This window comes from Puma concolor, chromosome B2, assembly GCF_028749965.1.
Source record: "Puma concolor isolate L17-30 chromosome B2, mPumCon1.1.hap2, whole genome shotgun sequence".
Taxonomy (NCBI): Eukaryota; Metazoa; Chordata; class Mammalia; order Carnivora; family Felidae; genus Puma; species Puma concolor.
Genome location: NC_141671.1, coordinates 51022631 through 51041543, shown reverse-complemented (window position 1 = coordinate 51041543; position 18913 = coordinate 51022631). Strand labels below are relative to the sequence as shown.

Genomic DNA, 18913 nt, shown 5'->3' with positions numbered 1-18913 from the left:
CTTTACAGGAGCAAAGAATAAATGTCCTTCTATGGAGTACCAGATCTAGAGGGAGGGATCCAAGTCATTTAGAACAACGTTCCATCTATTTACTCACTTACCCAATATATTAGCAATGACTGCATATATCATGTACCAGGTTCACTGCTAAACACTGAGGTTATAACAATTAACAATGTAGGTGAATTTTCTACCTTGATGGAGAGAGCATTCTGTTTGGGACAACAGATACTAAATAATTATACAAATAATGATTTCATTTCTATTGTGATCACTGCTGCAATGACAGCCTGATCTAGTCCTCTGGCAGGAGGCAGGGTCAGTCAGTGAGATGATCATACTAAGCTGTTCATCTAGGCACTCAACAGCTTTTCAAATGTAGAATCAACCTTGCCTTTTTTTTTTGTTTATTTATTTTTGAGACAGAGCGAGAGACAGAGTACAAGTGGGGGAGGGGCAGACAGAGGGAGACACAGAATCTGAAGCAGGCTCCAGGCTCTGAGCTGTCAGCACAAAGCCCGACACAGGGCTTGAATTCACGAACCATGAGATAGTGACCTGAGCCAAAGTTGTATGCTTAACTGACTGAGCCACCCACGTGCCCCTCAACCTTGCATTTTTAAGGGAATAAATCTAATTCCCATCATGCTGTTTTATGAGAACTAAGGATTGACTTGTTTAAGATTGATTCCCTGCAGTCTGGCCATCATGGAAACCATAAGACAGCCCATTCTGGTAAAATGCCACACTGTATAGCTGTAAACCACAAAGCTTGACCCTAGAACTCTGACACAGAGGGCCTGAGAGGCAGGCTGCTATTCTCCTGATAATTGCTAAGATGGAAAAATAGGGAAGGAGACTAAGGGTCTATTACATCTGACAGAAAGGCTTGAGCTCCCACCCTTGATCATGCCAAAAGATCATGATTTTCCTAATCATTCATCTTAAAAGCTCTAGAGACCAAGCGTTCTTTCTCCCAGTGCCTAGTGCCTAACCTGACTAAGACCCCTTTGAATTACCCCAGGAAGTGATGGGCAGTGGGGGAAACAGCCTGTGTAACTCCATGAGTTTCCTTCAGTTGACAATGTTCCAGGAGATCTGGAGTGTGTGTGTGTGTGTGTGTGTGTGTGTGTGTGTGTGTGCGCTATACAATAACCATTTGTCTTTGTTTGCTCAACAATTTTTTTTAAATTTTTTTTCACATTTATTTATTTTTGAGACAGAGAGAGAGAGAGCACATGAACAGGGGAGAGTCAGAGAAAGAGGGGGACACAGAATCTGAAACAGGCTCCAGGTTCTGAGCTGTCAGCACAGAGCCTGACGCGGGGCTCGAACCCACAGACTGCGAGATCATGACCTGAGCTGAAGTCGGACACTTAACTGACTGAGCCACCCAGGCGCCCCAACAATTATCTTTTTAATATACAGCTGAATTTCATTGAGATTTTATATATATATATATACACACACACACACACACGTATATGTATATACATACGTATTATATATATATTCATGAGTAAGATTGTAGTTCTTTCTCATGGTGTCTTTGGTTATTGGTCTTTTTCAATCAATGAATTAAAGTTCTTTTCTGTGAGTTTGTATTAAACTTAGAATTAGCTGTTCTTTAAATATTTGACAAAACTGAAAAATTATCTAGACCTGGTGTTTTCTTTGTGGAGAATTTTTTAAATGATTCTATTTCCTTAATGGTTAATTACATTTGGTTTCTATTTCTTCTTGGACAAATTACATTTTTCTAAAAATTTGCTCATTTCACAAAGAAGAGACAAACCAAAAAGCAGACTTTTTATAGAGCACACAGAAGAGAGATAGGTGGAGGATGGGTAAAATGGGTGATGGGGATTAAGGAATGCACTTATCCTGATGAGCACTAGATGTTGTATGGAAGTGTGGAATGACTGTATTGTATGCCTGAAACTTATGTAACACTGTATGTTAAGTATAACCGGAATTAAAATTAAATTAGAGTTAAATTTAAATTTAAATTTGTGGGGCACCCAGGTGGCTCAGTCGATTAAGTGTCTGATTCTTGATTTCAGCTCAGGTCATGATCCCAGCATTACGGGATTGAGATCCATGTTGGGCTCCACACTGAGTGTGGAGCTTTTTAAGATTCTCTCTCCCTCTCCCTCCCCCCCCCACACCCTCCCTCCCTCTGCCCCTCTCCCCCTCTTATATTCTCTCTCTCTCAAAAAAATTTTTTTTAATTTGTTCATTTCACCTAAGTTTCCTAATTTGTTGGCATGAAGTTGTTGGTATTCACTATTTTCTGTTTAACCCCTAATACATTAAGTATGTCTCTTCTTTCATTTTTAATATTGTGTTTATGTGCCTTTTCTTTTCTCCCTTGACAAATCTGTCAATGGTTTGCCAATTGCATTAGTCCTTTCAAAAAAAACAACTTTTGACTTGACAAATCTTATTACTTTTGTTTTCAATTTCATTATTTCAAAGTTATTATTTCCTTCCTTTTAATTTCTTTATTTACAGTCATTCCTTTTCTAACTTTTTAAAAAGAAGGCCTAGCTTATTTTTTCAGTCTTTCTTCTTTCTTAAATAAGCACTTACAACTATAAATCTTTCTCCAAGTACGACTTTAAATGCATTTAAAAGTTTTAAGGAATTTTTGGAATCATTCAGTTTTAAGTATTTTGATAGTTTTTTTTTATTCATAGGTTGTTTCAAAATGTGTTTTTTTAATTTCCAAATACATGAGTTTTTTGAGGTATATTTCCAAAATTGAATTCTAACTGAATTGTGTTAAAATCAGAATTTTTATAAGTGTTCTATTTGTGCTTCAAACAAATGGGGATTTTCCAGGTGTTGATGCATATACATATTCATTATATCAATACTGATAATTCTATTGTTTAAATCTTATATACGTGTCCTTATTGACTTACCTCTTTTGAACTCACAATTACAAAAAGAAATGTTTTAATGACTCCCACTATTTTGATGAATTTGTCCATTCTCTTTGCATAATAATGCTATAAATTTTTGTGTTTCACATGTTTTGAAGCCATGTTACTAACTGCATTCAAGTTTGGAATTAGTACATTTTCCTGGTAAATACAACTCTTGCAATATATAACGATTTTTATCCCTAGCAATGCTTTCTGTGCTGATCTCTACTGGTATTTTAGTAATACAGCCTCATCATTTTTTTTGCGATTGCTTATATATCTTTTTTAACCTTTCCATGCCTCTATTATCTTAAGTAGGTTCTTAAAAATAACATTTTTCAAAATTTGTTTTTTAATTTTATCAACTCTTCCCAAGCCATTATTTTAATATATTTCAATTCTACCTTGATATTTTTTAACTCCTACAAATTCAACATTGTTTCTTTAGTTTGTATAGTCAATGTTTAGATTTACCCACACTTTGCTGCTGCCTCCTTCTCCTTCTCCTTATTCTTCTTCTTTAAATCCCTCCTTGTATCTCGGATCTTACTTCTGGAATAATTTTCTTTCTACCAGAAAAACACGCTAGAATTTCCCTAGGAAGAGTTTTTTGTTAGTAAAATCTGTTTTGTTTGCCTGGAAATGTATTTCACTTTGTTCTTCAAAGATAGTTTCTCTAGGTATTAAATTCTATTTTCTTCTCAGCATTTTGAGGATATTATTACACTGTCTTCTGGTAACTAGCGTTGCTAATGAGCAGTCAGCTATCATTGTAACTGTCATTCTGTATGGATAACCTTGTTATTTGGGGCTGTTTTTATGACCTTTTTGACTTTGGTGTTAAGTTTGACTATAACATATCTAGGTGTGGATTTTTATATATTTTTTTATTTATATATATTTATATATTTTTTTACAGTGTTACTTGAGGTATAATCAACTACAATAAGTTGTACGTAGAGTGTACAATTTTGATGTTGTTTAACATTTCTATTTAACAATAGAAAGGCAAGATCAATGTATGAAAGCCAGTCTAAAGGATAATTTTACAGACTTTCAGAACCTAGTACCTTGGGTTCAACAGCTGAATAAAAGGCTTTTGGTTATCCTTCTTTTGACATTACCTACCACATACTGGTAACCAGCAATTATGTTTGACAAAGAAAGAACCTTTTTAATTCCTGAAACTTTAACTCCATCCATCATAAAAATATAATTTTTAGGGGTGCCTGGGTGGCGCAGTCGCTTAAGCGTCCGACTTCAGCCAGGTCACGATCTCGCGGTCCGTGAGTTCGAGCCCCGCATCGGGCTCTGGGCTGATGGCTCAGAGCCTGGAGCCTGTTTCCGATTCTGTGTCTCCCTCTCTCTCTGCCCCTTCCCCGTTCATGCTCTGTCTCTCTCTGTCCCAAAAATAAATAAACGTTGAAAAAAATATATATAATTTTTATTCATCTTAACTACTTAAATGAAGGCCATGGCAGAGAGAACTTCTGAAAGATACTCCCATAATTGCCTATTACTGTCCAACACAAACTTTGCCTGGCCACTGTCTCTTGGATGCCCCCAAACATAACATACTTGTTCCTAATTCCCAACCCTTGTTCTCTAAAGCATTCATTCCCTTAGTTCTCTGCCATTCTAAATCTAGGTTCAATCTCAGCTCTCCCACAAAGCCTTCCTTAGCCTTTCTAGGTCATATCTCTTCTTCTGAACTCTGTCTACATGACATAACTAATTACATCATCAGATAATCTGGTACACTTGTGTTACTGTTAAACAGCTTTGTGTATTTGTATGACTTGTCTTCCCAGTCACTAGAAGTGACTGAAGGACAGAGATTCTAAGTCTGGGAGTTACATTTTCATTTTATCCTCCACAGCACTTAGCACATGAAATACTTCCCTTAGCAGATACTTAACTCTAGTTTAATTGAATTTAATTAAAACCATCCATTGCATAAAAGCCTTTGAAATCCAATTAGATGCTATCTCTTAACACCACAGTTCTAGTTAAAGGAATTATTCAATTGATGGAAACTTAGCCTTTTCTGTTCTGCATGACTAACAATAACTTTCACAAAAAGCTATGTTTCCTATCTCTTAAAAGGACCCTACGTGTTACTAGGATGCCTCTCCATATAACACTGATTAAAATTTGTTAAAATTTAGAAAGTTATCGGGGTGCCTGGCTGGCTCAGCTTGGTAGAATGTGTGACTCTTGATCTTGAGGTCATGACTTCGAGCCCCATGTTAGGTGCAGAGATTACTTAAAAAAAAAAAAAAAAGCTGGGGAAGTTTTAGAAAAGGATGATTACATATTTAAAAATTTAAAACTAGGCCACATGGATAAGGCAGAGACAAACACAGAACTCGAGATTTCAAGGGTTTTTTTTTTTTTTCCAGTGATATTTTTTTCATGCCTGAATAAATTCCCATTCTTTCTCTGAATCCACTGTAAATCTAACATTTGTTAGCTCTAGATGGCAGGAATTTTAGGCTCATTTAAGCATTATGGAAGGCCAAGATCAGTATATCAGTCCCAGGGTCCTAGAACTCTAAGAGGGTTCTACAAGAGGCTAAGTATAGAAATAGGGTTGACAGCAACCAGACTATGTTGAACTCAAATCCAGTTGCTTCTATCTGAGAATGGGAGCTATGTTAGCAATTATTCTCATTTCTCTAAAAGTAATTTTTACCATTAATTCTCTTAGTTTTCAAATGATGACAATTTTTACTACCCTTTATCCTTTTACCCAATCTCATTCTCCTCTACCTCACATGCAACCATTCTAATGTGCAACTTTTTATGTGTGTACTATGTATACTGTCTTGTGTTTCACTTTATATTAAAGTGCTGTTGCATTGTACATCTCATTTTTTTCTACACAGCACTATGCTTTTAAGATGCATCAATTTGCTTTCTTTATATTTAACTATTGTTTCTAGCTACTACTATTAAGATATACCTTCACTACATTTTGTTTTTCCACTCTCCCAGTGATAGAAATCTCCAACTCCTTGCCCCCAAATAACACTGCATTTTTAAAAAAACACTGTATAGGCAAAACAATACATGTAGGTAGGTTGCATTTAGCCTTCAGACTGCCAGTTTATTTATAACCTCTAACCTCAACTTGCTTATAACCTCTAAGACAAATCTCTTGCACAACACCTGAAATTTCTTATCTCCCAGTTCCAAGAAAATAGAGTAAAAAGAAAAACAATACCAACAAAAGTATTTAAAGTTCTGTCAGCCATTCAAGCATGAGAGAGGTCATTATGTGTGACCAAGCTGACATTATAAGAGAAAATTCTGAAACCACTACGTCAATGACCAAAGTACGTGCACTTATCCTAGAGAAATACTGATGGCTGGCGGATGTCAGCTGCATCTTCTTGCATCTTCACTCTCCAATCCACTGGGTTATTTGAACCAGAAAAGAGAGCATGGCTGACACAATGGGGCCCCACTTCTGTGAGTCACAGACATACCTTCTCTAATCTTAAGTTATCCTGCATACAGACTTCCTGTTTAGGAAGTATTGAGGTGAGAAGCAAAGTCAGGAAAGAACATAAGGGTATGGTAAGCTATATGAAAACAAGCTTGTTTGAATAAAAACCAGCTTGTTTTAAAAATAAATTAAAAATCTGAACTGCTTTAGTTCACAAGGCTTGCTCTTTTGCACTTTAAATGAGGGGCACCTGGGTGGCTCAGTTGGTTAATTGTCCGACTTCAGCTCAGGTCATGGTGTCGCAATTCATGGGTTCGAGCTCTAAGTTGGGCTCTATGCAGACAGCTCAGAGCCTGGAGCCTGCTTCGGATTCTGTGTCTCCCTCTCTCTCTGCCCCTCCCCTGCTCACGATCTCTTTTTCTCAAAAATGAATAAACATCAAAAAAAATTTTTTTTAATGAATCTCCATTTGCTATTATGGGTGTTTCCTTGATTTAGGTATCAGTCATCTCCACCAGACCATTTTGGAGGCAAGCCTAGACTGTGGGGCAAGCATTGAGGGGAGTTACAAGAAAGCTGTTTTTGAGTACCTACGAAAACATAGCAAGAGCCTCCCAACCATAAAGGGAATGACCATACTGATTAAGTAACTCCTTTGAGATTCAAAAAATGTCCCAATTACGGAGAATAAACTGAATCAAACATACTTGCGTTCTCCACCAAAACTTTTGGCATGCGCTGGCGGTTCATCAGGAGTGGGAAAGGATCTCGCCCGTCATTCCGTTCATGGACTTCTCGAATTTCAACTGTGTCATCCATAAGATAGTAATGAATGATATAGTTCCGACATTCACCAAACATGCTGTCTGTATCATCCCAGATTGCATAGAATCGAAGAACCTTTGAGACATACAAAGTAGTGACTTAAGTAAGAATTCTACAAGAGGAGAGGTTAACTTAGCTACTCTGGCCTTTATATATCAGACAATGATGAAAAGGTTAGCTGCAAAGACTATGAAGTGATCTCAGTTGGTAAAAAAAAAAAAAAAAAAAATCACCAAAGATACAAAAACATCTGAAATTATATACCAGATGTCAACAGCTGGAAAGTATTAAATAACAGACTTATAAGTTTGCACTGAGAAAGCAGAATTCACTTTGATCCAAAATATTAGTGAAAGAGAAGCCAAATTAAAACAGCAATGGAAACTATAAGATACTGATGAAAGAAATTGAAGACACAAGTAAATGGAGAGAGATTTCGTGCTCACAGATTAAAAGAATTAATACTGTTAAAATGTCCACACTACCCAAAGCAATCTACAGATATAATCCAATCCCTATCAAAATTCCAATGGCGTTTTTGCAAAACTAGAATAATTCTAAAATTTGTAAGGAACCACAAAAGACCCAGAATAGCCAAAAAACTCTTGAGAAAGAACAAAGGTGAAGATATCATGCTCCGTGATTTCAAACTATGCTACGAACCTATAGTAATCAAAATAGTACAAAAACAGACACACAGATCAACAGAACAGAGAGTCCAGAAACAAATTCACACTTATATGGTCAACTAATTTATGACAAATGAGGCAAGAATATACAATGGGGAAAGAGTCTTTTCAAGAAATGGTGCTGGGGAAACTGGATGGCTACATGCAAAAGAATGAAACTGGGCGACTTTCTCAAACCATACACAAAAATAAACTCGAAATGGATTAAAGACCTAAATGTGAGACCTGAGATCATAAAACCCCTAGGAGAAAACATAGACAATAAGCTTATTGACATCAGTCTGAGCCATGTTTCTTTGGATGAGACTCCACAGGCAAGAGAAACAAAGGCAAAAACAAATGAGATCACATCAAACTAAAAAGCTTCTATACGATGAAGAAAGCTATCAGCAAAACGAAAAGGCAACCTACTGAATGAGAGAAGATATTTGCAAATCATATCTGATAAGGAAGGGATTAACATCCAAAATATATAAAGAACTCCTACAATTCAATAACAAAAAATCCAACATTCTGATTTTTAAAAATAGGCAGAGGATCAGAATAGATATTTTTCCAAAGAAGACATACAAATGGCCAACAGGCACATGAAAAGATGCTCAAAATCACTAATCATCAGAGAAATGCAAATCAAAACGTCAATGAGATATCACCTTACACCTGTCAAATGACTATTATCTAAAAGACAAGAAATAACAAGCATTGGTTAGAGAAAAACGAACCCCCATGCACTGTTGGTGGGAATGTAAACAGGTGTAGCCACTATGGAAAACAGTATAGAAGTGCCTCAAAAAATTAAAAACAGGGGTGTCTGGGTGGCTCAGTCAGTTAAGCATCTGACTCCAGCTCAGGTCATGATCTCATGGTTTGTGAGTTTGAGCCCTGCCTCGGGCTTTGTGCTGACAGCTCAGAGCCTAGAGCCCGCTTTGGATTCTGTGTCTCCCCCTCTCTCTATCCCTCCCTGCTTGTGCTCTGTCTCTCTCTCTCTCAAAGATAAATAAACGTTAAAAAACATTTAAAAAAATTAAAAATAGAACTACCACATGATCCAGCAATTCCACTACTGGGTAGTACCGAAAGAAAATGAAATGCTAATTCTAAAAGATATAAGCACCCCTATGTTCATTGTAGCATTATTTAAAATAGCCAAAATTTGGAAATAACCTATCCACCAATGGATGAATGAATAAAGAAGATGTGGTTTATATATACAATGGAATACTACTCAGTCATATAAAAGAATGAAATCTTGCCATTTGCAACAACATGGATGGACTCTGTGGGTATTATGCTAAGTGAAACAAGTCAGACACAGAAACACAAATACTGCATAATTATCACTTACATGTGGAATCTGAAAAACAAAACATGTTTTGTGAACTCATGTTTGTGAGTTCAAGCCCCATGTCGGGCTCCATGTTGACAGTGCAGAGTCTGCTTGGGATTCTCTCTCTCTCTCTCCCTCTCTCTCCCTCCCCTGCTCACATGCATGTGCACACACATACTCTCTCTCAAAATAAATAAATAAACTTTAAAAAACTAAAAAACAAAACAAAACCCAGTTCATAGGTACAGAGAACAGATTAGTGATTGCCAGAGGGTAGGGAGCTTGGTGGCAGGGTGGAAGGGTAGGGGGAATGGGTGAAATAGGTGAAGGAGTTTAAGAAGTACAGACTCTCAGTTATAAAATAAGTAAGTCATGGGGATGTAATGAACAGGATGGGGAATATAGTCAATAATATTATAAAAACTTTGTAATGTAACAAATGGTAAGCAGACTTATGGTGGCCATTTTGCAAAATATTCAATTGTCAAATCACTGTGTTGTATACCTAAAGCTAATATAATATTGTATGTCAATTATACATCAATAAACAAAAACAAAAGAAAAAAAGAGCAATATGTTTTATACAGGGGTCCATATGTAGTAATAGAGGTATACGTGAATGGTTTATATGTAATTAGTATGGAAAGACTTTTCATTCATTAATCAGTCTTTTTTTAGTTACATCAACATACATCTTCCAGTAACAGTATCGACAATACAATCTATAAAGACAAAATAATAACAGATACATGATTGATATAAAGAATGTCCTTAAAAGACCATGCTAGTACTAGGCAAAATTTTCTGAACTAAAAGCAATTACATTTCTGAGAGGGAAACAGCAGCAAAGAAGCACTGAGGATGACCTCTTCATTTTCTCTTTCCCTTTGTACAGAAAGGAGATGGCCCAAAACTGCCTCTATACACTAACCCACAACAGGGAGGATAGGGTGGGTGGAACAGAGCTGGAAGATACCCAGAACATTCTGTACTCATACATTCATATAAAATTTAAAAAGAGGAGGCGCCTGGGTGGTTCAGTTAGTTGAGCATCTGACTCTTGTTTTCAGCTCAGGTCATGATCCCAGGGTCATGGAATCAAGCCCTGCATCAGCCTCCACGCTGAATGCGGAGCCTGCTTCAGATATTCTCCCTCCCTCCCTCTCTCTCTCTCTCTCCCTGCCCCTCCATGCTTGTAAGCACTCTCTAAAAAAACAAAAAACAAAGAAAAGAAAATTAACAAGGAAGCATCTGCAATGAGATTCCTGTGAATTAACTATTTTAACATTAGAAACCTACCTATATGCAATAGCTTTGAAATTTCCCAATAATTCTCTACTTAGGATTTCCCAAAGGAGGCTATGAAATGAACTCATATTTTGGAAAAGAAGTAGTTGGTTGGAAATGTAAAGTGGGAAGCAGACATAACTCAGGAATTGCTTTAAGATTGAAAAGTTTGGTGGAACTCGTAAGACTTAACTCCACAACCTCCTTTGGGTCTCTAATACAAAACTTAGGCATTCTTGTACCGCTAATGCTAGACGAAACAAAAGATAGCACTGTATCCAAATGGATAAACTACAGATGTAATGTTTTAAAACACACAGCTACCTGAATAGCTTGCTAATAAACATACACAACATTTGGAAACGAGTAAACCTGCATAGGTGCCTACATCACTTACTTGTTTGTCAAAGGTGAGAAACTGCTTCAGTTGGTCAAAGTCTGACGGGGTGACATACTTACGAAGAGGCTGTTTGCGGAGTTCAGTGTAAGGATCAAGAGCCATCTTCTCTGGTGGATTTAATTCAATTCCTTGACTTTCCAAAAATACCTAAATCATTCAAAAGTAATAACGATCATCTCTCTTGAAGCTTCCTGAAGTATTAGATGGTATAAAGGTAAGTGTAATTTCTATGCCATTTTCCAAATTAACCATAAGTTTGCAGTTTGAGGCACATCTTAACAGCACTAAACCTCCAACTGATCCAACACCAAAATGCAGATAATAACTGATAATCACCTTAAGTATTCTATATTATAAAACTGCTAGGCAATATGCCAAGCTAATTGGAAGACGTGATAGTAAGGTAACTGCCTCCAAATACAAATTTAGAACAATGAAATTTAGTTAGGTGGCCAAAAACAGAGTAAGTCCTAGGGATTGCTTACATACATACATCTGAAACCCAACCACAGTTTCAAACAATATGTAATTCATGTTTCAGGGCTGGGGGCAAGCTACAAAATGGCAAAGTTAAGCTAAAATCAAATTCCCAGCTTTCCAATTCACCAAAAACAAGTATGTGATTAAGCCCCCATGCCCATCCCTCTCCAAAAAAGGAAAAGAAAAAACACACTCAGGGGTTATTTTAGACCAGAAAATATTTCAGCAAAATAGAAAAGACAAACCAGGGGCGCCTGGGTGGCGCAGTCGGTTGGGCGTCCGACTTCGGCCAGGTCACGATCTCGCGTGTCCGTGAGTTCGAGCCCCGCGTCAGGCTCTGGGCTGATGGCTCAGAGCCTGGAGCCTGTTTCCGATTCTGTGTCTCCCTCTCTCTCTGCCCCTCCCCCGTTCATGCTCTGTCTCTCTCTGTCCCAAAAATAAATAAACGTTGAAAAAAAAAAAATTTAAAAAAAAAAAAAAAAAAAGACAAACCAAGTACTCAAATCTCACCAGAAAAAGGAAGGTATCTAAACTTAATATGATATTGTTTAATTTGTTAATTATGAATAAGTATAATATTTTCGGTACCTATATCTTTTAATACAACTTGACATTTCTTTTTTTTTTTTTTTTAATTTTTTTTTTCAACGTTTTTTATTTATTTTGGGACAGAGAGAGACAGAGCATGAACGGGGGAGGGGCAGAGAGAGAGGGAGACACAGAATCGGAAACAGGCTCCAGGCTCCGAGCCATCAGCCCAGAGCCCGACGCGGGGCTCGACTCGCGGACCGCGAGATCGTGACCTGGCTGAAGTCGGTCGCCTAACTGACTGCGCCACCCAGGCGCCCCTTGACATTTCTTTTTAAAAGCACAATAAACTGTACTTTTTTTGATAATCAGAAAAGAAAAGAATAATCTCAGGGGATCTGTTTACATTCTGGAATTAGAAATTAATCTGAAATCTGGGTTTCTTCTGGGAATTATGTGATTTGCTTTTGGACAATTCAACAGAAAATATACAGGACTCAGGACCAAGATACTTGGGTTCTAATATTAGCTCTGCTGCTAACTAGCTTATAATTTTAGTCTTCAAAGCTTCACTAAACAGTTTCCAATATCTTTTCAATATTAAAATATTGTGATCTTAATGTCTATTAAAACTGCTGAGATGGAGATAATGACTAACAATATTCTCCTCTCTCTTGAGATGGTGTATTAGTGAAGCAGGATTATTGATTGAGGTATTTAATGGGGGATGGGGAGGTGGTTACTCCTTTCTGTTGTTTTCAACAGAAAACCAGGCCCTTTGTTAACCTTACCTTCGGAATTCTGGCAGGAATGCAGAAGCTTCCTGAAGTTGACTATTCTTCCTGTCTCTTAGAAAAAGCCTAAACTCTTTGAAGAGACTATTCTAAAGTGCCCCAGAAGGAGGGGAGAGAAGGGCATGTCTTTGAAGGCAAGGAGAGAGAAGGGGGAAATTCTCCCAGCCTGGAGAACAGACACAAGTGGGTGGGTCTCAGAAGAGCAAGCCTCCACATGTGCTTCTAGGGTGCTCGGAGCACATGTGCAGCCAGTCAGGCACACCAGCCTCAGGCATTCGGGGTCTCAGTATCCTACCTAGCACCAAAGCATCAAGGAGGCACCCTTGGTCATTGACAGCCTATGGACCCTGCCTGTATGATCCCATTAGGCCTGGGTGTGCCTTCCTTGTTGTTCTTAGGGCTCCGAATTTTTGGCAAAGCTAAGGGTTAATAGAAACACCAGCCCAGTTGGATTGGGACTCAAGTAGGTTTTAAGTTATTTGTAAAACACGAAACAATATTTCCGGCACACTTGCATTTGTGGAACAGGATTCACATCTGCTATACTACTGGTAATACTCTAACAAAGATGATAAATTCTAGATCTCCGATTTCTAGAGTTTTTTAAATTTTTTTATTTTATTTATTTTTTTTAATGTATTCAGTTCATTCTGTCTATAGGACCAACATTTATTTGGAACAGTGAAGAGGAGGTGAGAAGGGAAGGTGATGGTGTTATATTTGATTCGAGGTTGTTCCTTGTTCGAACCACACCATAAAGACAACTACCTTCTTTATCCAGTCATGGGTCTCGCCCTAATGAAAACCATCAAATTAGAAGTGTATAAATTTTAAACTGTTATAGGATCCAACTTCTAACAGATCAATTATTGAAAACATAAGTCAATCTAATCACTCGTACCTAAAATATACAGCTCTAGTCAATTATCAGTCTAAGTGCAAGGAGGCTGTGATAAGTACTTAATGTCACTAAACTGTACATTGAAAAGTGGTTCAGGTGGTAAAGTTTATATTATGTACATTTATCTCTCTCTCTCTCTCTCTCTCTCTCTCACACACACACACACACACACACACACACACACACACACACACACACAAGGTGGCTGTGATGTGCCTTAAGAAGAAAATACGTGTTAGATAAGCTTCCTTCAGGCATGAGTTCCACTGCTGCCAGCGGTGAGTTTGATGTTCATGAGTCAACAAGATATTTTAAATATGGCATCTTTAAACAGAAACACACATAAAATAAGGTTATGGAAACCTACCCCAGTATTTCTCGTAGGAGCAATGGATCCGTATTTGCTAGTCAAGGGTTTATGGTGACTTTATAGAACAGAATTACTGTGAAAAATGAGAACTGACTATAACTGGCTTAGATTACTACTCAGAAATGAACTGCCAACATTCAGATTGTCCATAAAGAGACAATTATAAAAATAACTGCAATACCTGAAATTTACATGACATTTTATAATTCTTCATTATTGATACAATTCTGAAACTGCCTATGATAAAAAAGGACCTTAAAAACCTAAAACATGAGAGACCAAAACATGCTTAAAGGGGACAATATTTCAGAGATGGTCTAGCACCTCTACCTTCTACACTGTTTTTCTCTGTTGCTCCGGAATGGCACGGATGCCAGGCTCCTCTCTTCACTTCCCTGAGGTCTCTGTTCATGTGTCATCTTACCAGCGAGGCCTTCCCTGACCAGCCTCTATACATAGCACTCCCCTCACACTCCACTCCCCTTTACTCAGCTCTAGTTTCTTCCACAGCTCTCAGCAACATCTGACATGTTATATATTTGTTTGCTTATTGTTTGTCTCCTCTAGCCAAAATGTAATAGCCTTCCTAAGGGCAAGTCTATATCCTCGGCCCGCCCCTAGGACCATGTTTGGTACAGAGCAGGCGATCAATCAGTATTTGCTAAATAAATTACTAAATGCAAAAAATAAATAAATTCATAGGAGCTCAGTGAGGTAAAGATTAATCACATGTGGCATTAGGTAACATGAAATGAAAGGCGTAAAATAATTCAGAAACTATACCTTTGCTTCTAGAAATTTTTATTTTTTTATTTTTATTTTTTTTTAGAAATTTTTTAACTAAGGCAAATTGAGAATTGACTTCCTAACACCTACATTTTGTGGTAAAGAAACGATAACTTTAAGTTGTCAAAAATCCATATTTATGAAATAGAGGAAATGGAGGCTTCTTCTCGATATAAACAAGTATTCTCTTTTCAAAATGATTTCAGGAATTCTTTAGATAGCAAGTTTCTCCAGAATATAGCAAGTATGATTTACAGGAAAAATATGAACTGCACAAAAAATGTTAGGCTCATATCTTCTAATAAAGGTAATACTATTTTTGTATTCCATCAAGGGTACTACCTCCTCTGTCTTCCATTTGTACTGGCATGGAACTGGTTCCTTATCAAATGATTCAGCTCTAATGAGAGTTTAATTTTACTTGAATGGATATGTGAAAAAAGTGATGTCACTACACAGTGTTGACACATATCAGCAACACACAAACACCAACTCAACCTATATAATAATCCAAACGGGACAGACGAACAGAATCTTCCTCCTACCCTAATAAACAAAACATATCCTTACGTAAATTAGAATAATGCTTCAGACATCACAATTTCTAGAAACATATACTATACCTGTGTGAATCGGTCACAGTCAACAAGGTGGAAGGTTCTGCCATAAATTGTAATGTTTATTCCTCGATTGAGGTCTTTCCAATGGTAATGATCTCCCTTGTCATTCTTGGCAAGCCGCTGGCGTTTGATTAACTTGCCTTGAAGGATTCCAGAGTTTTCCACAACAGGCTCCATGACAGACATGCTGTCATCTTCCAGGTAGTAGTAAATGTTCACTTGACGAATCCTATAATGTTCCTCAGTTGACATAGGAACATCTTCTTGAAAATAAGCATCAAATTTCAGCACCTATAACACATGAAACAGGGAGAAATAGCATTGTATTCGTCTCTCATCCAAAAAATATCAGTACTCCCCTATAAAGAGAACCACTCAGGGAGAACTGAATACTCATCACTCCTATTTTCTAAATCAAGGGTTGCTGAATTACGGTCCGTGGGACACATCTATCCCTGCCACCTGATTTTGTATGACCTGCAAGTTTTTTTTTTTTTTTAACATATTTAAGTGGTTAAAAAAAAAGAGATTTTTTTTTTTAATTTTTTTTTTTTTCAAGGTTTATTTATTTTTGGGACAGAGAGAGACAGAGCATGAACGGGGGAGGGGCAGAGAGAGAGGGAGACACAGAATCGGAAACAGGCTCCAGGCTCTGAGCCATCAGCCCAGAGCCCGATGCGGGGCTCGAACTCCCGGACCGCGAGATCGTGACCTGGCTGAAGTCGGAGGCTTAACCGACTGCGCCACCCAGGCGCCCCTAAAAAAAAAAGAGATTTAACAACACATGGAAATGATATGAAATTCAAATTTCAGTATACACAAATAATTATGTAAATAATTAACATGTATTTGCTAATGGCTGTTTTCCCATTACAAGGGCAGAATTGAATAGTTGTGATAAGGACCATATGGGCTGCTGCTGTGTCTCCCTGAAAAAAAATTCATATGTAGAAGCCCTATGACTGCATTTGGAGACAGAGTCTTTAGGAAGCTTAAAGAAGGTCTCTAATCCAATTGAATTGATGGCTTTGTAAGGAGAGAAGATCTCTCTCTCAGCATACCCACACTGAGGAAAGGCCATATGAGGACATAGCAAGAAGGCAGCCATCTAAAGCCAAGAAAAGAGCCCTCCCCAGAAACCAAATCAGCAGGACCCTTGATCTTTGACTTCCAGTCTCCAGAATCATGAGAAAATTAATTTCTATTATGTAAGGTACCAGTAAATGGTATTTTATTATGTCAGCTCAAGTAGACTAAGACAGCTGCAAAGCCCAAAATATTTACCATTTGGTCCTTTACAGAAAAAGTTTGTTGACCTCTGCTTGAGATATTTAAACTACATATAGACTATTTAGTCATGGTTCCTTGATGAGATGGCTTAAAGACCTTAAACTCTCCTAGCTTCACTTCTATATCAAAAATCTCTCTCAGAATTTCTGGAAAGAGTAAGAAATTTGGGCACAACTGTGACTTCTAGTTTCAAAATGAAAATGAAGGCTCAAGTCCGTTTCTTTAAACGAGAGTCCCCTGTAAATGCATATTAATGACATATTCATTCTTAGAGAATTTATATGAATAAGAGTCAAATCATCCATCTACCACAGCATCTTTGGATGGCATATAAATACCCTCATTGTACTCAGAAACATATGGATAGATAGAGCAAAACCTCCAGGAAGCATCAGTGGGAAGTCAAAATGGCACACCGATTGCACATTTAAAAAACATTAAAAGCCTGGGGCACCTAGGTGGCTCAGTCAGTTAATCGTCTGACTTCTGTTCAGGTCATGATCTCGCAGTTTGTGAGTTCAAGCCCTGCGTCGGGCTCTGTGCTGACAGCTTGGAGCCTGGAGCCTGCTTTGGATTCTGTGTTTCCCTCTCTCTGCCCCTCCCCCACACTCACTCTCTCTCTCTCTCTCTCTCTCTCTCTCTCTCTCAAGAAATAAACAAACATTAAAAAAAATGTTTTAAACATTAAAAGCTTGTGTTGACAAGCTTTGGGATTAATTTTAAAATTTCTTTTATTCTGTTTGTATTTTTAATCTTTCTTCTCAGGGAGAGAAAATATTAGAATGGTGTTATAGGTAGGCAAGAGTGTTAACTTAACCCTCTACAGGAATTAGAGGAACAAACCAAGGAGACCCTTTGGTGAAAACACAAATATGGTTTGATGAATGGGAAGATGAATAATTTTATACACAATGCTGTTGCTAAAAAGGTATAGTGTCTACCATGGAAAAACAAGATTAAAAACCAAAAGAGAATGGGCAGTTGCAGAGGTGAAATATGCATACAATGGAGTTAAAGCCCTAAAACTCATAATAAAAAGACAAAATGGTTGAATGGAATGGAACATTTGAAGGAGAAAGATAACATGGTAAAAGCAAAAGACAAAAGATAATTTTCGAGGAACATTTTAGACCAACTCTAAAGAACCGAAATGGAGACATGATCTCTACTAGTGGGGACGTGATCAATAATCCATGCGTGAAATGGTCTGCATTTGAGCCACCGATATATAAATACACAAAATGTGAAAGCCAGAAGTGATCAGCAAATTGAATCTCCCTCATTTAACAAAGGAGGAAACAGACTCAGGGTGGTTGAATGGCTTGCCTGAGGCCAAACTTGGGGTTAGGGTCACGGCTGGGGCTGAAACTATCATAGACTCACAAAGAAACAAGAAAAAGGTAAAGAAATACCCAGTCACATAATTGATACTGTTTACTGGATGTTTATGTTCAGCCTGTGAATGGATACGTGAACGCGTTATCAGCTGAGTTCACTGAGATGGGGAAAAGGGGATTGTAAGGATTCTGGCTGATACGTTAAAAAGATTTTTTAAATTAAATAATTATGAATGTAAATGATATAGTTTCACCACCAGGTTACTTTGTATCTTCCAGCCTCTAGTTTCAATAGCTACTCAATAAAAGTTAACTATCTATATGAACATAGTATAGACATGTAACGAAAATAATAAAGCGAAAAGAAAAATTTTAAAAAGAGAGAAATTAGGCTAGGATAGCTAACGTAAAAACTGGTCAGTAGTTCTCTTACTCGGTTATACATAAACATCACCTGGAAATTAGACTCAATGAGGGTTAGGGAGATATTTCCGTTTCTTAAGTCCCAGTAGGGATTCTGTGGCATGGCCAAGGTTAGGACTATCTCACTTTAGTTGAAAGAAGAGGCTCACTGACAAGGAAAATCAAGGATATGGAATCGTCAAAAGATGGACATAAAACAGCCTACATTACAAAAGCATATGGGTAAATGAGAAACAAACAAAAATGTTACACTACCCTTTGGTTATGTTGTGCCAAATCTGAAACGTTCCCTGAAAAATAAAAATTTACGGAGACAGCCTGGACAAAACTGCAAAAGATGGAGTTGGTGTCATGATGACATTTTGCAATTCATAGAGACTAAGGTTTTGTCACATTACGGGTAAGACTTTCAAAAAGTAGACCGCACAGAGCTGGTAAACATGGAGCAATATGAACTCAAGAATTCAGAATTCAT

The 18913-nt window shown here is 37.5% G+C and overlaps 1 protein-coding gene across 1 annotated transcript in view; it reads right to left on the bottom strand.

The window, feature by feature from the left end:
- Window positions 1-18913, bottom strand: part of EFHC1 (EF-hand domain containing 1) — a 68033-nt gene that overhangs the window by 39336 nt on the left and 9784 nt on the right. The window contains exons 3-5 of the mRNA XM_025925688.2: window positions 15392-15679; window positions 10907-11056; window positions 7089-7281 (exon numbers count right to left, since the gene is read on the bottom strand). Coding sequence (XP_025781473.1) covers window positions 7089-7281; window positions 10907-11056; window positions 15392-15679 — 631 coding nt within the window. The remainder of the gene's footprint in view (window positions 1-7088; window positions 7282-10906; window positions 11057-15391; window positions 15680-18913) is intronic.